The following is a 23849-nucleotide window of genomic DNA, read 5'->3' on the forward strand; positions in this document are numbered from 1 at the left end:
AAGGAGGAGGCAAATCTCTGGTGGAGTGGGTGATCTGCGGCCTGTGGTTTTTGGATGAGAAACCACGATTTGGGGCGTACAGTGGAGGGACCCATGTACCCTGGCTCACAACAGAAAGAAGGGCCAGGTGTCTGCTCCCTGCAGGGAAGCTGTGTCTGCCTTCTGGGAGTGACATCTCTCTGATCTCTTCTGCCTCTCCCCTCCCCTGGTGTAGCAGCAGCGCCCCAGCTTTTCCATGCCCCCTTCTCTCTGCAGCCCCCTCCCCGCAACTTCTGGAGCCCAGTGATTGGCGGCTGCCTGCTGCAGGGCCGGCTGGGTTTATGGCTTTGTGGCCACTAGGTAGAAAGCGAGGCCAGAGACCGAAAATGGAAACCCACCAAGAAATTGAGAATGATGAAAGAGTAAAAGAGAGGGAGACCAAGACAGAGGCAGAAGGACCTCAAGAATAACAGATACCCCAAATCAACATGATGAGAGGAACTAAACAGAGATGGACCCAAAGAAAATTATAGAGATGCTGATAAAAGAGGGGAAAAATGTAAGAAGGATGGGGTGAAAAGGAAAAGAAAAGCAGACAGGAAAACAGTCGGATAAGTCCTGAGAGTAGGGATGTGCAGGGCTTTCCAGGGGGACAGGAATTGCTGGTAATATGTAGAGGGTGGGGTAGACTTCTAGGGACTCCCAGAAATTCTGATACAGAAGAGGCCAGAAGATCTTGCAGTTCTCCTCACACCTGTGCTCCCATTCATCCATTTTAGCCTTTTCCATGTTCACACCCTCCTGAAATTTTAGAGGTTATTACAAAAATGTCCTCCTTAAGAATGATCCATGATCTAGTGTGGAAGGATCTTGTCCAATTTTCCATGAAATGAATGGGAAAACTGAGGTCTGGGATTTGGGAGGGATTTTAACATTAGAGCTACATTTTTTTTGTTTTAAGATTTTTTTGATGTGGACCATTTTTTAAAAATCTTTATTTAATTTGTTACAATATTGCTTCTGTTTTATGTTTTGGTTTTTTGGCCATGAGGCATGTGGGATCTTAGCTCCCCAAACAAGGATCAAACCTGCACCCCCTGAAATGGAAGGTGAAGTCTTAACCACTGGACTGCCAGGAAAGTCCCTAGAGCTACACTTTGTTGCACATGAATTAACTTGCAAGGTTGTTGGCTCTCTGTCATGGCATCTTGATTGGCGCATACCACATTTACCTTATGTTATAGTAATTTCTCTGTATATCCTTTGTGCTAATATATAAATAGGCTCTTTAATAGCAAGATCTGTGTCTGCCCTTCTTTGTGGCACCCATAGTGCCTTGTTCTTGGTTTATTAAGTGAACCAATTAATGGCCACTAGAGATGTATAAGCAGAGGTTGGATGAATATCAACTAGGGGTGGAGTCCAGGGAATTGCTGCACTGAATGAGAAGTTGGAGATATATCTCTAAGCACCTTTTTGGTTTTGAGGTTCTATCAGGCCATGTATAAGAACCTGAGTTTGCTGTTTCTTTTCCCAGTTCTCCAGATATGCAGGGGTAAGACAGACACAAAGTGGGAAACCCCAAATTCCAAAGTAACTACTGTGGGTGGAGCTCTGTACAAGGCATTTTACACATCTGATCTCATATAATCATCACATTAACTGTTCCGGGTAGGCGTTATCCACATTTGCAGATGAGGGCTCAGAGAGGTGAGGTGTTTTGCTCCAGGTCACATGGTTAGGAACTATGACAAATTAAGTCTAGAGGTCTCTAAAGCCTGGTGATTGCCACAACACCGTGTTTCTACCAGTTTAAGAGATTTCCAAGGTTTCAGAAAGGCAAAGAAGGAGTTGAGAAATGGGCAAAACAGGGAGAAGGCATGGCTTCTAAATTAAGGGTTGGGAGAGAGATTCGGAACTCTAAGCTGGGAAAAAAAGTACACTTTTATGAGAGTTAGAACAGGACGTTTCTGCTCTTACCTGATTATCAACAGACCTGGAGAAAGAGGGACAGGGACAGAGATACCCAGAGGTCCGGTGTCGAGCACTGGAATCTCTTGCCATAGGTTCTGGCGTTGTGAGCTTGAGACATACGGGTGCCTATAGAATGCAGTCTTGGGAATTCCAGGCATTTCTCTTTCTGCTAGGAGGGTTGTTGGGAGTCTAGGGATGTCCAGGTTGTGGGTGTCCTATTCAGTGTTAGTGCTGTGCAGTAGAAGTTCTTTTTTTTTTTTTTAATAGAAGAATGTCTTTTTATTTATTTATTTTTATTTATTTATTTATTTTGGCTGCATCGGGTCTTTTAAATTTTTTTTTTTTTTTTTTTTTTATTGGGCTATAGGGGATGGGCTGGGAAATATCTCTGTAAGTTATGCCCTACTAGGGAAATGTCTATTCTCATTTTCCTGCGATAGCTTTCGGAGCTTTTTCTTTTTCTTGGAGCTGCTGCTCTTGCTGGCAGCAGCCTCTTCAGGTCCACTGCTGAGAGGCTCCTCCTTGGAAGAGCATTTCCTCTTTTTCTTGGGGACCCTCTTGTTTCCTGACTCTTCAGGGTCACTATCTGGTTCCTCTTTGGGGAAAGATTTCTTCCTCTTGGTAAGACTTCCACTGCCAGCTGTCTCTTCAAGATCACTACTAACCAGCTCCTCCTTGGAAAAAGATTTCTTCTTTTTGGGTTTGGAGGAGACGGACGGGTCTTCCATTCCATTCTCCTGAGGAGCCTCCTGGGGCTTTTGCTTTTGCTTCTTTTTGGGTCTTGCACTTGTCTCCTCACATTCCTCCGGGGTCCTACTGCTGTTTTCTGAAGGCGCCAGGGCAATCGCAGCCAGCCTTTTCTTTTCCTTCTTCAAGCGTTTCTTCTACTGCTTCTCCAGCTTCCTAGTAATCTCAGCAGCTGCTCCCTCTGCCCGAACGATTGCCTCCTTCATGACATCCAGACTCTTTCGTGGAATCTCTCCAGTCTCATAGGACAGCCGCTCCTCAACTTGTTCTCGAAGCTTCTCCCCAAATACACTGGTAGGTACCTCAGAGAAGCAATCGATTCGTGAAGCAATCCTGCATGTGTTTGCCAGGTATCGGGAGATGCGGCCTCTGTTCTGGGCAGCCGCTCGGCCAATGAAAGTAGAGTGGAAAATGAGTCCGTATTTTGGGGTGTTACCCCTTGTCTTCAGGGCTCTGGAAAGTTGGTCCCTGTGCTGGGCCCATTGAATCACTCAGACACCAGGACTGGCCAGCACTCCGTCGGGTCTTAGTTGCGGCATGCGGGATCTTTATCGTTGCGGCGCGCGGGCTTCTCTCTAGTTGTGGCGTGAGGGCTCCAGAGCTCATGGGCTCTCTAGTTGAGGCGCTCAGGCTCAGTAGTTGTGGTGCGTGGGCTTAGTTGCCTTGCAGCATGCGGGATCTTCGTTCCCTGACCAGGGATCGAACCTGCGTCCACTGCATTAGAAGGCGGGTTCTTTATCACTGGACCACCACGGAAGTCCCTGTGCAGTAGAAATTTAATATGGGTCATATACATAAAGTCTTCTAGTAGCCACATTTTAAAAAGTAAAAAAGGGGCTTCCCTGGTGGCGCAGTGGTTGAGAGTCCGCCTGCCGATGCAGGGGACATGGGTTCGTGCCCCGGTCCGCGAAGATCCCGCATGCTATGGAGCGGCTGGGCCTGTGAGCCATGGCCGCCGAGCCTGCGCATCTGGAGCCTGTGCTGTGCAACGGGAGAGGGTGAAACTAACTTTAATAATATATTTTATTTAACCCAATGTATCCAAAATATTATATCCCTTCAACATGCAATCAATATAACATTATTTTAAATTCATTTTTCTTTTTGGTGTTAAATCTGAGATTTGTTATGCAGTTTGCAGTTGACAAATCTCAATCTGTACTAGCCACATTTCTAGTGTTTAGTAGTGGGGAATTCCCTGGTGGTCCAGTGGTTAGGACTCTGCACTTCCACTGCAGAGGACATGTGTTCGATCCCTGGTCAGGGAACTAAGATCCCGAATGCCATGTGGCAAAAAAAAAAAAAATCAAGTGTTCAGTAGTGGCATGTGGCTGGTGGCCACCATAGTGGAGTGCAGGCTTAGAGCGTGCCTCGGGCCTGCAGGATCTTTGATGTTAGATCCAGACATCTTGGTTCCCACCCTTGATTCTTCTGACACCTTGACATAGGAGTCCTTGTTCTTCTATGAGTATGGAGACATAGTCCCAATTCCCACGGGTCAGAAGAATTGCGTGTCTATTGCAGGGTATCTATTGCAGGCTCTGTGAAGTCCAGCTGCACAATAACTTCCACCGGCAACACGCTCCTTAAGCGCCTCTTGCTGAGCTGCCAGTGACCTCCTGGCTGCTAAACCAGCCGTTTCCAGGGATACTTTCCCTGGCTTCTCTGCTACACCTGCCGCCGCTGGCCTTTCTCCTTGACTCATCTGTCCCCAGTTGCTTCCTATCTCTCTGATCGATCCTTCTATCTTCTCAGTGATTCGGCACTCTCCATCCTTCCCTTCCATGTTGATGGTCTCCTGGGTGCTGCCCTTGGTCCTCTTACCTCTCACTCTACATGCAGGGAGACCTGGGTAATCTATCTTCACTTGTATCACCTTTATTTACAAGGATCTTAAGTCTCTATCTCCAGCTCTAAACCCTTCTGAGCTCCGGACTTAAATATCTATCCAATTGTCTACTGGAGTTCTCTCCTTTGAACGATCCCAAAGACATTGGGAATTTAACAAGACAAAATGGCACGAATCATCTTTTCCCTCAATGTATGATTTCTCCATTTGTATTATTAATTTGGTGAATGGCATCACTGGTTATCTGGTCATTGAAACCAGAAACCTGGGATCAACACGACTCCTTCTGTTCAATTCCCATATCTGATTATCAAGTCCCATTAATTCTGCATCCTGAAGAATTCTGCTTCTTTTCCTCTTGACACTACTTAAGTTCAGTGCTCACTGTTTTTTTGTTTGGTTGGGGGACCTTGCCATGCGGTTTGCAGGATCTTAGTTCTCTGACCAGGGATTGAACCCGGGCCAGGGAAAGTGCCAAGTCCTAACCATTGGACTGCCAGAGAATTCCCTAGTTCAGGGCTCACTTTCCTGGCCCGGGTTATTACAGTGGGTTCCTAACTGGTTTCTTTGGACTTTCATGGTCCAGCAATAGAGTGTAAGCTCCTTGAGGGCAGGCATTCCTATCTGTTCATGCAGATTCCCAGTGCCTAAGACAGCACCTGGCACGTAGTGGGCATTCAGTGAGTATGTGTTGAGGAAATGTATGAGTAAAGGTCTGTTATCTGTCGTTCCAGCCTCACTTCCCACATCGCGTCCAGTCCTCATTCGGCAGCCCTGAGTGTTGAGATTTCTGAGTGAATTAGGTCTTTGAGGTCTTGTCCCGTCTGCCTGCACACTCTGGGCTCCCGTGTACACACTGTTTAAGACTCAGCCCCCATATCATCACCCACAGGAAGCTTTGTCTTCCGAGTCTTGGTTAATTAAGTACCTGTTCTCTGTGGTCCCACAGCATACTGTGCATATCTCTAAAGTAGCGCTTACCTTGTTTTCTTCTATTTGTTAGTTTATGTTGACTGTGAGCTCTTTGAGGGCAGGGTTTTTGACTGTTCCATCTCTAGTCCCAGCAATTGATCCATAAAGAACACTCCATAAAGTTTTTTTGAATGAACGCATGAAATCTCTTTTTCTCCTGTAAAGATTTTATTTTTTAAAATGTAGAGTATTTTGCCATTCTTTTTCTTTTTTTAAATTAGTTTTTATTGGAGTATAGTTGCTTGCATGGAATCTCTGTATCCTAACTGACATCACATCTTGTTCTTTCAGGCCACACAGGGCACTTCAAAGGTACTGGTAATGTTTTTAAAGCTGGTTAGTAAGTCCAGTAATGTGCACTTTATTATTCCTTATCCCTTGTATATGGACATATATATCTTCTTTTGTATGTATGGAGTATTTTATTAAAATAACTTAAAAATTACTTTTGGAGGACTGGTCCTATGTGCCAGTTTCTGTACTGGACTTCAGGGACAAGAGATGTACAAACACAGAACCTACCCTCAAGCTGTTTATAGTCGAGAGAGAAGAAAAACTTGTGAACATGATATAGTGAGTTTTTACAAAGTGCTATGTGTAGTATCACAGAGGATAATGGAGGAAATCACGAAAGGCTTCACGGAGGAGCTATCTTTTGAGCTGAGGCGAAAGCATGTGTTCAGAGGCATGCAAGAGCAGTGCCTATTTCTGTGGAGCCGTTGTGTAAAACTGGACTCCAGGGTTCCTTAGGGTAGGATGGGGAATGGAAAGGCAAGTTGGTGAAGACCCTGACAGGCACACTGAACGATCTGCACATCGCATTCCTGTAGGTAATAGGCAGCCATTGTGGTTCTGTAAGTGGGGAGTGATGTTTGGATTCATTCATCTCTCACCAAATACTGACACCTGAGTTCCTATCTGCTGCTACTTGGTCTAAGCCCATTCAGGTCCATCACTTTCTGCAAGAATACTGGGAAGCAGAGGGAGAGAGACAATCCCTTACAGGAGGGATACAGTAGGAAGGCTGAGTTGCCAAATACCGCATGGTGAGTAGGAGAAAGAACTCCAGTTGGAACCCAGCTGTCTTCCCTCCCTGCCCATGCAGTCAGTTACTCTCCCCTGAGCTCCCTGTGTTGGGGCCATGCACTGGACCCTGGGGTAGACAAATCGTAAGTGACGAAGAGAAATGTCTCTACATTTCTGGGGAACTCCTAGTCTGAAGGTGCCGACTGCACACTTGAAGACATATGACGGGCAGAGAAAGGAGGGACTGGAAACTCTAGATACCCAGGTTAAGGGGTCCAATGAGGGACTGGGGGACTTCGTGGAGGAGGGGAGTAGGGAACAAGTTTGGGAAAGTGAGGCAGCACTGGGCTGGGGGGAAAGGAAATAGGTGAAAATGACCCATGCAGTTTTGGAGGTGGGAAAGAACAAAACTTATGCTGCAGTCGTCGTAAGTGCTTTTAGTCTGGCAGTGTCTGTGTCAATGGCCTTGTGCAGCTGCCCGTGTGGCTCCTGCCGGTGTGTGTGTGTGGCTTTGCAGGGGCTGTGGGATGGCAGTAAAGGCCCTGGGTCCCTTTTTCTGTCGCCCTTCCTCCTCTTCTGCACTGGGGGGGCACCCTTCTAGAAGCAGGATGTCTGGGTTCCAGGTTCTTCCCTCCCCAACCTCCCCCAGACATAAATCCCAAGCGATTTCATTAAATGCACCTCCTGCTGGGGATGTTGGCTCATAACTCCTCTCTGATTAACCCCCACAACCCCGGCAAGTTTACAGGCCAAGAGAGGGAGGGGATAAGGGGGAGGGAAGAAGGAGGGATGGGGGAATCCCAGGCCGGTGATGGATGCCTCTGTCAGCCCGCTCGTATTTATTAATAGTCTTAATACGGGAAGCAATAAAGGAAGAGAGGGATTCTATTAATTAAATCATTGTTATAATTAACTTTCATTAAAGTAGGATCAATAAAGGAGTTGAGATGGAGAGAGGAGAGATCCATTATCTCTAATTTCCTTGGAAGGGATTCAGGGAACGAGATGGGGTTGCTAGGAGACAGCAACGTGAGGGAAGAAGGAAGGATGTGAGATGTCACCCAGGTGGGGTTGGAAGGGGGGCGGGCAGGAGGGTTTCAGGTGGATGGAGAGAGGGGATGGTGGGGGTGGCCCACCCATAGGCCCTGAAGGGAATGGGGGTGGCTGATAAGAGAGCTATTGGGATGGAAACCAGGGGGCTGTAAGCACGGTTAATGCCAGGCATTGCTGAGCACGTGGGTCCTTAATACATGCTTTGTGATGCTGTGTGTGTGTGTCTGCCTAGCCTGTGAAGCTGGCTAGAGTGGATGAATGTGTTTTTGTGATTGTGGAGTCTGTGTGTGCATATGGGTGTGTGAGGATGGCAACAGAGGGAGAGAGGGAGGCAGGGCTGGGAGGAATTCAAATAAGCTCTAGAGGTAGGAGGTTTAGGATATTTTTTACGAAGTGGATACTCAAAGGTGTGCACTCTTCACAGGAGTAATGCCTGTCCTTTGGCTCAAAGTACAGTGAACGCTGCTTTGGAGAGTGAAGGTCTCAGCGGCGGAAACCTCCCCCCACTCCCAAGGCACTCACCTTGGCCCATCCGAGGTCCCTCACTGCCCCACCCCTGGGACTTAACCCTTCCCTCCCCCTCAGTTTGCTCCCTCCTGCACTGCAGTGTTCCCCAAGCCAGACCCCACCTGAGACAAAGTTCCCTCCCTCCTCTCTTCCCACTGGTGGCCAGCACACCAGGGAGGGGCAAGATGGGAAAATACCAACAGCCTCCTGCCCAAGGCAGCGGGGGTGGGATGAGGGGGTCCCTTCCTCCCTCCCTCTTCCCTCCACTAAGGTCTAAGCGTCAGAGGTCTTGACCTTCTCTGATCCAGCCACACCTCATCATAAGAACACATTTTATTAGAATAGTTATACATATCATATAAATATATTTGTCCAGCTACAGGTAGGGAGAGGGATATGGCAGGGGGGAAGCTCTTATTGCTGAGGGGGGACCTGGAGAGGGAGGGAGGGCTGGCAAGTGGGGACACCTGGGACCATTTGTTCTCCCATCCCTCACAGAAGGCACAAACGCATCATTTCTTTCCATGTGAGGACCCTGGGGGGTGGTGGTAGGGAGGGACAGGAGATAGAGTACAGAAAACCTCAAAAATACAAAAGAAACATCCAAACTTAATATCTAATCTTATAGAAAAGGCTGGGCTGGGGTATGGAAGGCAGTGGGGCAAAAGAAGGAGGAACCAGGGAAGTTCAGAACTGGTGGAGACCTAAAGAGGTCATGATGTCAATCCAGGCCCCAGGGAAAACTCAGGTAAACAAACACACACCCCAAACAAGAGAGGGTGGGGTGCCCCAGGAATTGGCTTCGGGGCATCAGAGAGTGTGAGTGTGTGAGTGTGTGTGTGTGTGTGTGTGGGGTGATGGTGGTGGTGGTGTAGTGGCTGGTGTGAGTGACAGGAGCAACCAGGGCCAGGAGGGGGTGATGATTCCCCCTGGAGAAGGCCTCCTCCATCCAGGTTCCTCCAAAACCACTTTCAGGGAGTAAATTCAGCCACTGCTTCCAAGAAGGAACCCTGCCTGGACAGAAGAGCCAGGTAGCAGAGGATGGAGCTGGAGAGCTTGGGATGAAATCACACAGGAGCGGGTCTCAGGCAACAGAATATCATGGAGCTGAGTGTGTTGGAAAAGAGGCATGAAACCTAAGTGTACGTCTATGAGTGTGTGCATGTGTGTAAGTGTGTATTCGTGTGTGTACTGGGGGTGCGGGGGTGGGATCATTCAAAGGTGAAGGGGTCCTGGGTGCTGAAAAAGAAGTGTCCATCCACGTGGTCCTCCAGGGCATCCTTATCACTCTCGGCTGGGAAGCGTTCCTTACAAATAGGACACTCCTTCCATGGGGGGGTGGTAGGGCCCCCAGTGCTGGCCTCTGACAAGGGACCCGCCGCAAAGCCACTAAAGAGAGACAGGAGAAAGGAGAAGGTCAGTGTGCTCCACTGCCTTCCTGGCTTTTGGACCTCTGGGAGAGGGACCCACACATGTGGGCTCCCAGATGACCCTGTTCCTAATGCAGCGCCCTGGCAGTTCCCTCTGCTAGCCTCTCATAGTATCCCTCTCCCCACAATACTGGAAGCCTTAGTTTCCCAGCTCCCCATGCCCTCTTTTCTTTAGTCCCTGCTGGTTTCTCTAGTACAGAGCCCATCCCCCAACCTCCAGCTCTCCTCCCTCCATCTCCGTCTGCTGCCTAATGAGGCTGAAAATGAGTGTGACATCGTCCTTCATCTTCCTGCTCCAGCCTGGAAGGATGACAGCATCACCGCTCCCTGCCCTGAGCCCATCTCACATCCAGGCAAAGCGGGGGGCTGGATGATAAGATCTCTCTTCCCCCCTGCCTCCCCCTCTTGAACTGTGGAAGAAAAGGGAAGGTAGCGGGCAATCTGATACTTGAATTCCCCACCCAAAGCGTCCCCCAGGGAAGTCAGGGAAGAGGGATAGCACCTAAGGGGCGACCAGATGGATGCTGGACCCCAGTCTTCTTTCTGTTCCTGTCCCAAGGGGCCTTGGTCTCCTCTCTTCAATCCCTGACAGAGCCTAGGTACTTACCTGGTGGTTGGGGAAGGGGTAGGGGCAGGAGAGAGGGGATGCAGGGCAATTTGGGCTCCACGGAAGATGGTGCTGCTAGAACAACACAGAAGCCAGTTAAAGGCAGGGCCTCTGAGTGCGCACGTGCATTGATAGGCACCGGTGATTTGGAGTGGTGGGTCATTTTGTGTGTCAGTACAACTGTATCTCTTTTTCTTGGTTGGGGCCAAGAAGAGGGAGGTTGGGGGAAGGGCATGAGGACTGTTCACCTGGATGCCCTATCCGCGGGCATCCTCCCACCTCCCTCCTGTCCTCCCCCTTTGGCCCTCACCTGGCCATGTCATAGAAGGCATTGCCCAGTTCCGGAAGTAGCAGGTTGGCCTCCTCACCACCACTCTGCACAGCTGCCATCAGGACTGACTTCTCATCTTCAGCCTCCTGGGCACCAAAGGGATAGGGGTGAGTTTTGGGGTAGTGTCCCCAGACGGGGGAGCAGCACACTGGGACAGGTAAGGGAAGTCTAGGCCGGGACTGTTAACAGAGAGTTGTAGTAAGAGTGGAGCAGGAGAAGTTTTTTTTTTGTTGTTTGTTTGTTTGTTTGTTTTTTGCGGTACGCGGGCCTCTCACTGCTGTGGCCTCTCCCGTTGCGGAGCACAGGCTCCGGATGCGCAGGCTCAGCGGCCATGGCTCACGGGCCCAGCCGCTCCGCGGCATGTGGGATCTTCCCGGACCGGGGCACGAACCCGTGTCCCCTGCATCGGCAGGTGGACTCTCAACCACTGCGCCACCAGGGAAGCCCAGGAGAAGTGTTTTGATGAGAGCTGGTGCACAGGAAGAGAATGGGTGTGGGGAGGAGCCGCTGGCAGCACAGAGGCTACTGGGTCAGGCTGGTGTCCACTTGGTGGCCCTGAAGAGAGCCTGTGCCTGCCTGCTCTCCCCCAAGAGAAAAGAGAGCCCTGTATGGCTAAGACTCCCTGCTCTGGAGGCTGGGCCACTTGGGGTTGGTTCTACCTCTTGTCCCTGCCCCTGCCCCATCTCCCCTCCGTGCTCACAGAGTCAGAGCTACTGTCCTCAGCTGGTCCTGAGAGGTGGGGAGCGATGGGAGCCGGCTGGCTGATGACAACTAGGGGAGAAGCCTCTCGTGGCCCTGTGGCAGGGGAGGAGCCCAGGTCTCCACGCTCACACAGACCGTAGGGCGGGAGCCTCATGTCTTCTGGAGACTCATCCTCTGAGTCTGTCAGAGCCACTGGGCAGCCTGCAGGTGAGGGAGTGGGCGGAGAAGAAAGAAGGAAGCATTGTTAGAGGGTCGGATCAGCTCTGGCTTCTCTGGATGAGGGATACGGTTAAGCTAATCAGGGGCCAGGGTCTGGGAAGGAAAAAGGCAAAACATAGAGGGCAGAGGCAGCTCCCAGAGGGGTCATGTGGAGCTTTCCCAACACAGGGAGGGAGAGCGGGGAAGAGGTGTCCCAGGACGGGGGGTGTACAGACGCAGCCCCGCAGCGGCCTCCTCGTCCTCTGTGGCAGGGTCCTCATTCCACTTCTCGTCTGCCACCTTCTCCAGGCGGGCCTCCAGCTTTCTCATGTACTCTAGCAGTTCCTGGACGTGGGGAGGAAAGACATGTGAGAGGCTGGGAAGATGCGAACCATGCAGCCCTGCACAGCCTTCCCTTGCATCCAGGATGAACTCTGAGCGCTTCAGGATTAGACGCTTTTGCCAAGGGGGGGGGAGCAGTTTAAGGCAGATCCTCCCCCCACAGCCCCCAGCCCTCTTTCACCCCTTCTTCCCCCAGCAACCCTCCCCTGTCCTACCAAGGCGGCTAATAAGGGGAGCCATGGTCCCATTTTTAGCCTCGGGGCCCTCTTCACAGATGCCAGTTTCTAAGCCAAGAGGTGACAAGAAGATACCAAGTTTCCAGCCCTCAAGTCCCCCACTGGGGCCTCCAGGGGGCTGGGTTATGGCTTCTCACCTGCTTCTCCTCCTGGAGCTGCTCCTTTTCCTTCTGGAGCACGCGCAGGGCTGACCGCAGCTCCACCAGCTCCCGCCTACTCTCTGACAACTGCACCTGAGCAGAAAGGGCCAGAGGGAATCTGGAGCCTAGAAGGTACCTCCCAGAACCTGGGCTCTGACCTGGATGCAACAATCTAGAACCACGACTCTCCATGCCTTCGCTCCTCTCTTGCCCTGACACACAGGAGGCCCCGACACTCTGCTTCCACGAGTCCCTTGTCTTGGCCGCAGGAGACTCACCTGAGTCCTAGTCTCTGTCTCCCAAGTGGGGACCAGAGGATGACTGCCTCTGGGCTGGGGTGCAGAGGGCTCGGTCATAGCAGGGGGCACTCTAGAATTCTCCTAAGTCATCCCTACTGGGCCCAGAATGTGTGCCGAGAGCAGAAAGGGACATGGCATGCTTCGAACCAACGAGGGCTGGGGGGCGTGCAAGTGGGAAGTGAGTGCCTAGAACTTCTGAGCCCACAGCCAAGACAGAGAGAAGGGGCACTGATGCCTCAGGAGGCCCGGGTCCGGGACTCTCGGGTGGCCAGGCGCCTCACCAGGCTAGAGTCCTTTTCCTGGGCCAGTTCAGTCTTGAACACTTGGTTCTGGGTCTTCTCCTCCTGTACTGCCTTTTCCAGTCGAAGTATCTCTGCACTCAGCTTTAGGATCTTGTCCTTCTCGGCCTGGGAGACGCCGAAAAGGAAAACGGGAGGGTGAAGGAAATGGGATGCCACTGGCAACAGCACCATTCCTCACTGTGTCTCTTCTTTATTTAACTGAGTATTTTGGAGTGATTTCCCCTTCTTGCTTTCCTCATCCCCTGTATCCCCAAATGGAGGAAGGTCCCTGACAGCGTGGCGCCTTGCTGATCAGGGACGGGTATCACGGCAGGGCCGGCGCCTAGGACGGTAAATGTTTCTGAATCAAGATGGTAACCAAGACAGGTGCTACGGAGATCAGGATCTAGACACTCTGCTCAGGGAGGGGCCACACCTGGACAGCGACTGTACCTCCCTCACAGCCCCTCCCCACCCATAAGTCCTCTAAGGTTCTCACCCCCGTCTCTCTCCTCCCAGGGGATCTGACCACACAGAGGTGCGGGCAGTAGCAGCCAGGAGCCTGCAGGTCCCCCCATCCCTCTACCTCCACACTCTGCAGCAGCCCCGCCCGCTCCTTGCTCCACTGGCTTTTTTCCTCCTTCAAGTGCAGACTGAGCTCAGCCAGCCTGCCGTTGACTCCAGCCACTTCCAGGCGGCTGCGGTGCAGCTCGGCTATGGTGCGGTCCCTGGCTCCCGCTGCGCTGGCCAGCTCCTCCCCAAGAAGGGCAGCTTTCTGCTGGCTCGAGGCTGCAAGCTCCTGGGCCCCTCGAAGCTGCTCCTTCAGGGGCTCCAGCTCCGCCTCAGGAGAAAGGAGGAGATGGAATCAGGGCTCCCAGTGAGTCTTTGTGAGCCCGGAAGGTAACTAGGCTCCCTCCATCCCCCACCGCATCAGGACTCAGGGTCGGATTGTTTAATCTTGAGCCATGCCTTTCCCCCATACTTGTCTGCAACCAGCCCTGGAACATTTTCCACTCCCTGTTGCCTAGGGGCTTCACTCACCACCCGCTGCTGGGCCTGGCCGAGGGCGTCCTTCATCTGGGCCATCTTGTCCTTCAGGCGCTGGGCCTGAGCACTCTGCTCCTCCTGCCGGCCCCTGGCCTCCTGCAGCTCCAAATGCAAGCGACAGTTCTCCTGCTGTGCCACCTGGAGCTCAGCCTGATGGCAGTAGAGAGCAGGTAAGGAAAGGGGATACATGTTTGGGGTGGCCATGGAGGTGGGCCTCTGTGATGAGAGAAGCCAAGGTTCCACTCCTCAGACTGAACACAAACTCAAGCATTCAACCCTGGCCAGTCCTTCCTGGGTTCTCAGTGCAAAGCGTCTCAATCCTGAGCAACCCGTCTCCAGTGGCACGGCCTGGGGTCTTCCCCTGCCCCATGTCTGCTTCCCCGCTCTTCCTTTTCGATCAAAACTCAATCTGGATGTCCTGCAGGCCTCTCACACCCGGCATATTCTACCTCCCACTCCACCCCCGTCCTTGCCACTCTTGTTTCTGTCCATGGCACTAACTACTTCTCAAGTCACTTGGGCTGGATACCTCAGTGCCACGCGTGGTTCTGTTCTCTCCCTAGTGGCCCACAGGATGGACGCTTCTCCATCCTCCATCTTGTTCACAGCCATTTTCTCTTTTCTACTGTTACCACGACCACATTAGCTCAGGCTCTGGTCATTTCTTGCTTGGACTACTGAATAATCTCACAACTAGCTCATTTTCCACAAGGCAATCAGATTAATAATCTTTTTTTCTTTTTTCCCCCCAGCCATGCCACGTGGCTTGTGCAATCTTAGTTCCCCGACCAGGGACTGAACCCAGGCCCTCAGCAGTGAAAGTGCAGAGTCCTAACCACCGGACTGCACTGGACCGGAATTCCCAGATTAATCTTCTTTAAGAACATTCTTTAAGTATGTGTCCCCCACTTGAAAATCATCAATGCCTCTCACTGCTTACAGAATAAAGACTAAACTCAAGAACCTCTATAATCTGACCTAGGCCTTACCTCAAACTCTTTACCCACGCATTCTGCTGCTCTGAGTGTTCTGGACTCTAAGACTTTGCTCATGTATTTTTGGTTTTTTTTTAAGAATTTATTTATTTTTTATTTATGTATTTACTTATGTGTTTATTTATTTATTTATGGCTGCATTGGGTCTTCGTTGCTGCGTGTGGGCTTTCTCTACTTGCAGTGAGCGGGGGATACTCTTCGTTGTGGTGCGCGGGCTTCTCATTGCGGTGGCTTCTCTCGTTGCAGAGCACGGGCTCTAGGCGCTCGGGCTTCAGTAGCTGTGGCACAAGGGCTCAGTAGTTGTGGCTTGCGGGCTCTAGAAGGCAGGCTCAGTAGTTGTGGCACACGGGCTGAGGTGCTCCGCGGCACGTGGGATCCTCCCGGACCAGGTCTCAAACCTGTGTCCTCTGCATTGGCAGGTGGATTCTTAACCACTGCGCCACCAGGGAAGGCCCTCATGTGTTCCTCTCTTCCTAGAATGGCCTCCCTCTCATCTCTGTCCACTCAAATTCTACCTACTCTTCACTGCTGAGCAAATGGTTTTCAGACCATCTCCCATAGAAGCCTAGGGTTCTGATGAAGCCATTTAGAAGCTGAAATATTTGATTTCAACTTCTTCCAAATTATGAAAAATTATGTTGAAAAACAATGCACAAACTCACAAGTTAGCACACTGGAGATCATCAAGCACTGATATGTGCTTCCAGGTTAATTCAGTTTTGTGTAAAGCTCAGAATAAAGTTTCAATTGTATTTTCTATTGACGTGGAGAGCAAACTGAGATCCCAAGGTAGAAGCTTAAAAATTATCATTTGCACCTGCTTGTGTGTGAGACTCAAGGTGTTCTCAGTACTGTACAACCATGACACAATACAGAAACATATTAGCTGCTGAGGCTGACAAGACAGTCATCCATAACCTCCAATTTCCAAGTCTGGTATCCATCAAAATTATCTGATTGCTTTCATTGCTTTATAAGTAAATGTTATACATTTGAATTTATAAAAGTAAATTTATAGTAAAGCACTGGATGGATAATTGAGAAAGCAAACCAACTCTGAGCCCTTACCTCGCTTTGCTCCTTGTCTGCCTGCACTTCCTTCAGCTGCCCAAGGAGCTTCTCTTGTTCCCGAGTCAGGGCCTTCACCGTGTCTCTAACCCTGTGAGTGGTGGATGCAATGTCAGAAGACCGACTGGTCACCAGAGAAGGAACAAAGACTCAGACTTCTGTCTTGAGCCCTTCTGCTGGGGCTCCTCTAGCCCAGACCTCCACTTCTCTCTGGGATGCCCAAATCCCCAAGCCAAGACGATCCAGTTCTAAGCCCCAAGTACCCAAGGTTCCTAGTTTTAGAGCAGAATATAGAAATAAACAGTTGTTCTTTTCTCCTTATGTATCACTTTAAGGGATGTTCTGCTAATGGCTTCCCAGTTGTTTGCAAAAAATCAAGAGACCGGAATTCAGTCTTTTCTAGACAAGGGGCAGTCATTATTGACGATAAACTTTTGATCTAGGTCAGAAGTTGGCAGATGTTATCTGTAAAGGGCCTGACAGTAAATATTTTAGGCTCTGCAGGCCATGTGGACTTCTGGGGCAACCTCTCAACGCTGCCACTGGAGTGTGGAAGCAGCCATGGACAATATGTAAATGAATGAGTATGGCCGTTCCAGTAAAACTTTATTTATGAACACTGGAATTTGAATTTCATATGATTTTCACATGTCACAAAATATTACTCTTCTTTTGTTTTTCAACCATTAAAAATTGTCAAAACCATTCTTCCCTTGTGGGCCGTACAAAACCACGTGCGTGGCAGGCTGGATTTGGCATGTGGGTCATAGTTTGCTGAACCCTGGTCTACACAGTCCCTGATCTTTTCCAGATGCTCGGTTTGATCCCAATTTTTCTATTCCATGATTTAGAACCTAGACATTTAGTATCTCCCTAGGGCAAGACTAACATATCCTGGACTGAAGAAGCCTTAGTGATCAACTCACTTTTTACTCTGGGTCTTGGATAGCATGCCTCTTTCCTTTAAAGAGGTTTTCTGAAAATATCAAATCTACCACTACTGAATGAAAGAAACTTAATTATGTCATTTGATGAAAGAAGTGTTTCTCCTGGTGAAAATCTGAAGGACAGGCATGGGAGGTGGTCAATATTCGTGCCATTTGGTAGAAAGAATAGTTGTCTGGCAGAAGAAAGAAATTTATTCTATGTGGCTCCAGAGGTCTAAGCCAGGACCAAGGAATGAAAGTTACAGGAGGGTAAATACAACACAAGAGATACAAAAATGACAGCTGTCTGATATTGAAAGAGGCTGTCTTCTGAGGTAGTGATCTTTCCTCACATACCCTCTTAAATACTTTACATTCCTCCCAATGCTAAGATTCTATGATTTGTACCTTTTTTTCAGGGCAGAGATCCTATAACATTTCTGGATCACTGGTTCTAACATTTCCTAATAGTGAGAACAGAGTCTAATCTTATGCTTTGCTGGGGTAAAATCTGAAATCCATCCTCTCTTATCTTGCCTGGACCGTCCTATCCATTCTCTTCTTCCAAATCCTCCACTCCTAGCTCTTGCTTTGCCTTTGCTGCACAATAAATGGTAATGATGATTATTTCCAAAGGTGAGGAATACAGAATAGGTTAGGAAAGATGGAAGCGAGCTTGGCAGAAAAATTACCCCCAGTAATTGGAATACCCTGAGTGAGGTTGAGAAGGGAAAGAGAAACCATGTGAGATGGAGAGCAGGTCTTGCCTACCTGACACGGGAGGCTGGGGTTCGAGGGTCACAGGAGCAAAGGGAAGTAATGGGGGTAGAGGGGTCCCCTCACCTGTCCAGCTCCACCTCTTTCGTCAGCACCTTCTCACTGATAGTCTGGATGTCATCTTCCAGCTCCAGGATGCGGGCCACGTGGTCTCCCTGTTGCCGGCTCAGGATGTCCCTCTCTTCCGTGAGCTCCCCGTGGGACCGGGAAAGCCCCTGGAATTAAGGTTCCCCAAGAAGAAGAGAGAAGCTGAGATGCATCTCTCAAAGAGTGCAGTAAAGGCTTAGGAGAACTCCTAAGTTTGACTATCCACCCTTCTACCCGGTCACCTTCCTTGAAGAAGAAACTGTAAGGGAACATCCCCTTCCCGGTGAAGACGGCCACCTCCACCCTAACTCAGCACCCCTGTGTTCAGAGAACTGAGTCTCACTACAAATTTGGGACGTGTTTCCCATCATATCCAGTTTAACACTACTTGTGACCGCCTAAACCTATATCTTAGATGCCAGCACCATCTTAACAGCCCACTAACGTCTCCCCTTTACTGTCTTCACTGGGTTCAGATTTTGGACCCCAGGTGAGCAGGCAGGCCCCTCCCCCCAGCAGCCCTGCTCCCACCTTGTACTGCTCCTCCAGTGCCACGTGCTCCTGCCTGGCAGACGCCAGAGCCGTCTCAAGCTCCTGTACTCGGCTCCTCAGCTCTGTCACCTGCCCCTCCAGCTGCAGCTTCAGCTGCATCAGGTCATTCCTCTCTTGCTGGCTCTCATCCAGCTGGTTCTACAGGGGACGGGATGAGAAGGGGAATCTGCCTGTGAAGCGCCCATTCCAAGGTCCCATCCCCACCGCTCTGCAGATGCATGTCAGGGCTGGGAAGTTACATCAGTACAGGCTATAAAGAGGCGAGTCAGGGGAGGCCTGGTGTGCTACTGAACCCTGCCCACCACCCATCAGACACACCAGCTCCTGGCACGCTGAACTGCCCACCCCTCTTATCTTTTCCCCGCTGAGGCCTGGTCCCTCCTTTGCCCAGCAATTGCAGGAACCCCTTGTCTGGCAGAAGTCTTTCTCAATCCACATGGACAAAGGGGATGGTTCCCCTAATTTTACCCTAACTGTTCTGGAGTCAGACAGATGTGGGTTTAAATCTCCAATACAATTTTTACTAGCTAGGTGACTTTGAACAAGTTACTTAACTTCTCTGAGTCTCTCTTCTCATCTGTAATGTGATCCCTTAGCCTGGGTTGTTTTAAGGTTTAAATGAGAACAATGAATGTAAAAACAGAACACGGGTAGGAGATCACCCACCTCTGACTTATGTAAGATATAAACATCTTCCTATTCTTGTATTGATTCCATATGTTTAGAGGGTTCCACAGGGCAGGAGTTTGTGTAAATCACAAACTACTCATTCCCACCTGCTGAGCTTTCCTCAGGCCTGTCCTCTTGTCTGGGGAATGTACTTCCTCCCCACCTAGTCCTGTCCTTCACCTTCCTCCAGGAAGTCTTCCTTGCTAACATCTGCCTCCACTCCCTAATTCTTCTCTATTTGGTCCAACAGAAAAATAATACAAGCTACATAAATAATTTAAAATTTTCTAGTAGACGCTTAAGAAAAGTAGTAAGCAGCAGATGGAATTCATTTATCTAACCCAGTCAATCCAAAATGTTATTTCAACATGTAATCAATGTAAACAATTACTGAGATCTTTTACATTGTGTGTGTGTGTGTGTGTGTGTGTGTGTGTGTGTGTGTGTGTTTTGGCTGTGCCACGCAGCTTGTGTGAACCCAGGTCCTCGGCAGTGAGAGTGTGGAGTCCTAACCAGTACACCGCCAGGGAGTTCCCTACATTCTTTTTTTAAATACTAAGTCTTCAAATCTGGTGTGTATTTTATCCATACAGAACACCTCAATTTAGACCACTCACATTTCAAGCGCTTAAGAACCACATGTGGGTAGTGGCTGCACAGGCCTGGGGCCCTGCTGATCTGTTCTCACTCCTCACTTGCCGTGGAAGTGGGTCTCATCCTCCCCTTCCTTGCAGTGTTCCTTCCCTGCGTGGCCTCCCTCTACCCTTTGCATCTTCCTCTAGCGCCTAGGGAAGGCTCCTGGAGAAGGAAGCCTCAAAAAATTCTTAGGAAATCTTGAGTGATGTTGGCCTGTGGGTGGCTTGCTTTCCTACCCTATGTGTTCGTGTCTGTCTGTGTCAGATTGAGACTTTCCTGTAGGCAAGGCTTTGTATAACTCCCAGTGAGGTCTGCAGTTGAAGCTACAGCGAGGGGAGGGTGAAGCGGGAAGGGGCCCCTTGCAATGCTATCCTCCGGCACCCTCGCCCAGGAGCAGCTCTGTTGCTCTGCTCTCACCTGCAGCACAGTTGCCTTGGGAACAACCAGCAGGATGTCAGAGCCGCCGTCAGTCTCCTCCAGGGTCACCAGTTCATCCATGGGCCGTGGCTCTCGGAACTGGAAAGGGGGGCTCTGCCCACACACCCGGCCCTGGCGGTTCACGTACCGGAACTGGTAGAGCTGGGCTCCGGGTTTGGGCAGGTAGCTGGCTGTGGGAAGAAGTACAGACCCAGGACCCCAATATGATCCCAGGCCCTCAAGTGCTCAGCAGGTTCCCCCTCCCCTTGATGTGTCTTATTATCCATTGTCTTTGGCCCCAGCCCCTTGTTACCTGTTCTATAGACTGTTTTCTCTCCTCTCCACCTCCCACAGGCTATTTCTGATCTCTGGGATACTCTTCTCCCTCCTTTCTGCCTAGCCTTCTCTTTCCTCTCTTTCCCAAACCTACCCTCCTTAATAATAATAATAATAACAACAACAACAACAATGCTAGTTACCATTTTTTGAGTACCCATTACATACCAGGCACTTTGCTAACAGCTTTATCTGTATCATTTAAAATTTTCATATTGTCCCTGTAAGCCAGGCATCCCCTTTTACTGTTAAGATAACAGACACAGAGAGGGTAAATAATTTGCCCAAGGTCAAACAGCTTGTAAGTAATTAGAACAGAGATTTGAACCTGGGTCTTTCAAAATCTAATGACCATCTTCTTGTTAATATATGAAGCCACTTTTCCCTCTTCCCTACCCCCTAGTCCCACAAGAAGAGTTCCTCCTTTTTTGGTAAGAGGCAGGACTAGCGGCCCTTTTACAGTTCCTTTCTTGTCTGAATCCCTGATTCTTTGAAAATCCCATGATTCTGTATCTGCTGAGACCACTACCCTCTTCCAAACCTCCATCCCCTTGACTCCTCCCTCCCGGTTTTCCCTCTTCCCTTGTACCTTGGAACTGGACACTGGCATGGATGGGGGAACCATCAGTTACACTTTCAGGCACCGAAGACCACACAAACGTGTGGTAATCCCGGACACAGGCAGCCTCCACCTGTCAAAGCCCACGGTGGGAGAGGGGTATAGTGATGCAACTCCCAGCTCCGGAAGGTGGAAAAGGCTGAGGGATTGAACCAGGGGTGGGTAGGATGGTGTTGCAGTGGCAAGGATGCTAAGAGACAGGGAAAGTGGAGGGATGCTAGTGTGTCAGGAGAGAGCAAGGCTAAGATGGGGAGATGGGCTTTGCTTACACACATGGCCTTGTCATCTGTGACATCGTTCTCCCTTCCTCTCTATCATCATGAGGTTGAGAATTCAGAAACCAAATCATTCCCCTTATTCCAGACAACCCATGGCCCGTAAGCCTGAGCCAAAAGGGGGTCCAGGGATACCTTGAAGATGCCAATCCAGTCGCTGGCACTGGGCACAGTGCCTGGGGGGAGCGTGTAGTGACACTCCACCTTGGTGTTGGGGATGTAGGTCCGGGCCACATTCAGAAAGTTGACTCCACCCCGGGATGGTGCCCGGCTTAGCGATGATTCTTCCATTCTGGCCCTGAGATGGCTGCCCTCCTATGAAATGAAGATTGAATATCCCCCTCTGCCTCTCTGCCCACCAACTCTGTCCCCACCCACAGCCCCTGCTCCTGGAGATGAAGGCGTATCTGGTTTCCAGCCCCTGAGGGTTTAGGACCCTCTAGAGGTATCAATCTTAGTCTCTAGGGCATAGGTCTGGCCTTCTGGGTCAGTACCCATCCTGGCTCACACTGTACCCTCTGAGTCACAGACTCTCCCTAGAGGTAAGAGCTCTCTAATTTCTGCTCCCTTTTCACAGCCCCATTGACCAAGCCTCAGTCTCCCAGGCTCGGCCTCCTGTAGTCCCTTCTTTTTCATCTCTTAATAGCCTTGACCATTCCAAATTCTTCAGCCTCCATCTCCCCACCCCATCCCCTATATCTTCTGGCTCTTGAATTCAACATCCAACTGAGGCGGGGGGCCCCCTCATTCTGAGCAGGCCTCCTTGCCCACTCCAGCTATACCCAGGAATGACTTAGGACACCTGAAAACAGCAACTCTCTCTGAAAGTAACGACTGAGTCTTTGGAGCTGGAATATGGCTGGGGGTACGAAGAGACCAATCTTCAAGCCCCTGAACTCTCACCCTCTCTCCCCGTCTCTCAGCTGTCTTCCGCCATGAGCAAAAAAAAAAAAAAAAAAGCCTGCACTCTCATCCAAGAAACAAAGGGAAAGGGAGGATAAAAGGAAAGATAGGTTCTGTCCCTCACTCATTCCTCCAGGAAGTCAAGAATTCTGGAGGCGGCTGCTTCAAAGGGTGGAGTGAAACACTCAGCAGGAACGTGGTGCTGCGGGGAGATGGAATGTGGGGGCCTGGAGCCAGGAAAGCCCCACCCCCGGGTAGGGACAGCCTGGAAGTAAGGGGCCCTGGGAAGGGAAATGTACACATAATGTTGAGAGAAGGAGAAATGGTTCAAAAAGAACCTCATATTCTTCTCTTCAGGTCTTGCCAGGAGCAGGGCTAGAAACCTACTGGTTTGACGGTTCGTTAACCCATCGCTAGTATTCCCCTCCCCCCCCATTTTCCCTGCTCCCCTTAGCCTCAATTCTAAGTGCCTGAACCCTTCCATCTGCTTGGATTGGTAGTTGGAGGCATGCTATAGGATGGGATTAAGACGAAGCGTTCCAAGTTAGGTGGGGAGAGTTCAATGGAAAATATGAGGCTAGGGTGAGGAAAGATAACAACAGTCAAGAGAACGCCTAAGCCCAGGGCTGTGAGATGGCCCTTGTCATCTCTCATCTCCAGCCCACGGAGCTTTGTCCTGTGTCAGTCACAGTAATGCACGTCCAATCAACCATGGCCACTAGTCATGTGCACGCCCCCAAACATCACAAACCCACACCAGGCTGAAGCCAGGTGGGTAGGGACTTTAAAAGAGGACAGAAAATCAGTAAAGAAGGGAAGGTGGGACAGCTCTACAAAAAGGAGCTACTTCTCCCTCCAAAATAGAGACTGAATTGACGACAAGAAGTTTCTCTGAATTTTCATCTCTCTGAAAAATCCCTAGTTAAAACTAGTCCATGTTTTTTTTCAAATACAATTCTTCTGGCTTTCTAAGAGGGGGTGAACTGTCCTCAAAGACATTGTCCTGGGGACCCCAACTATTCCCCACAAACAAAATTCAAAAAAGCTGGAAATATCCCCCACGCCTGAATGAGAGCTCTGGGCAACTAAGGTGTATATGTGTAGCCAGATTCAGGTGTTTGCATGGGGCGGGGAGGGGGGTGTCCCCCTCCCCCCCACGCTGTAGGGCTCTAGAGTTCTTTGACACTCTACACCTTGGAAGCTTCCCCCGCGCCAAGGGATTCAGCGTGGTAAAGGCCTTTGGATTGGTGGCGGGGTGCGGGGGTTGGCGGTTTGGGGGATTAGGGGTAAGGGAAGGTTTGTGGGGTCAAGTCTTGCCGGGCCGAGAACGAGCCGACTTAAGCCTCCCTCACAACTCCCTTAGGCCTATCAAGCTTTATAGAGAAGGACTGAGAGGGAGGCGAGAACAGCCAGGGGGCAGCCCCTGATCAGGGTCCCCTTGAGACCAAGAACTCCCGAAACAGCGGGGTGGCTTCTCCAGTACGGAAAGTGTTAACACCCAAAAGCTCCTGCTTCCCCCTTCTACGGTTCCCTTAGATTATCCTTTCACAGACTGGGAAGTGGGGGGATCCCCCATAAGATCGCCCCCAAATTAGGCCAAGTTTCTTACCCCACCGACGGATCAGCTGTCCCCTCACCTTTCACCAACAACAAAAACAGCACTCGGCTCCGAGAGAGGGAGGGAGAAGGGTGGGCGCGAGGGCTTCTGGGGTTTGTGGTTCCTCCGCGCGTTTTTTGCCAGTGAGATTGAGCATATCTGGGACTACATGTGCCAGGAGGCTGTGCGCAAGGAGGGCGGAGTAGAGGGCGGCTGTGGTAGCGGCGTCACCGCCGCATCCTGGGAGGCGTAGTTCTCACTTCCGCGGCAGC

At 50.3% G+C, this 23849-nt stretch overlaps 1 protein-coding gene across 1 annotated transcript; it reads right to left on the bottom strand.

Annotated features, from left to right (window-relative positions):
• Nucleotides 1-8422: 8422 nt before the first annotated feature.
• CALCOCO1 (calcium binding and coiled-coil domain 1) lies at nt 8423-23632 on the bottom strand. The gene is made up of 15 exons (XM_082849756.1): nt 23590-23632; nt 21213-21392; nt 20773-20875; nt 19848-20038; nt 18105-18263; nt 17553-17701; nt 15784-15874; nt 13715-13870; nt 13260-13514; nt 12674-12799; nt 12091-12186; nt 11612-11720; nt 11176-11378; nt 10455-10561; nt 8423-9496 (listed from the first exon to the last, which is right to left on the bottom strand). Exons 2-15 carry the CDS (start codon nt 21366-21368, stop codon nt 9319-9321), a joined length of 2079 nt encoding a protein of 692 aa, XP_082705882.1. The 5' UTR covers nt 21369-21392; nt 23590-23632; the 3' UTR covers nt 8423-9318.
• Between the last annotated feature and the right edge of the window lie 217 nt (nt 23633-23849).

This window comes from Leucopleurus acutus (assembly GCF_964270905.1).
Source record: "Leucopleurus acutus genome assembly, chromosome: 11".
Classification (NCBI taxonomy): domain Eukaryota; kingdom Metazoa; phylum Chordata; class Mammalia; order Artiodactyla; family Delphinidae; genus Leucopleurus; species Leucopleurus acutus.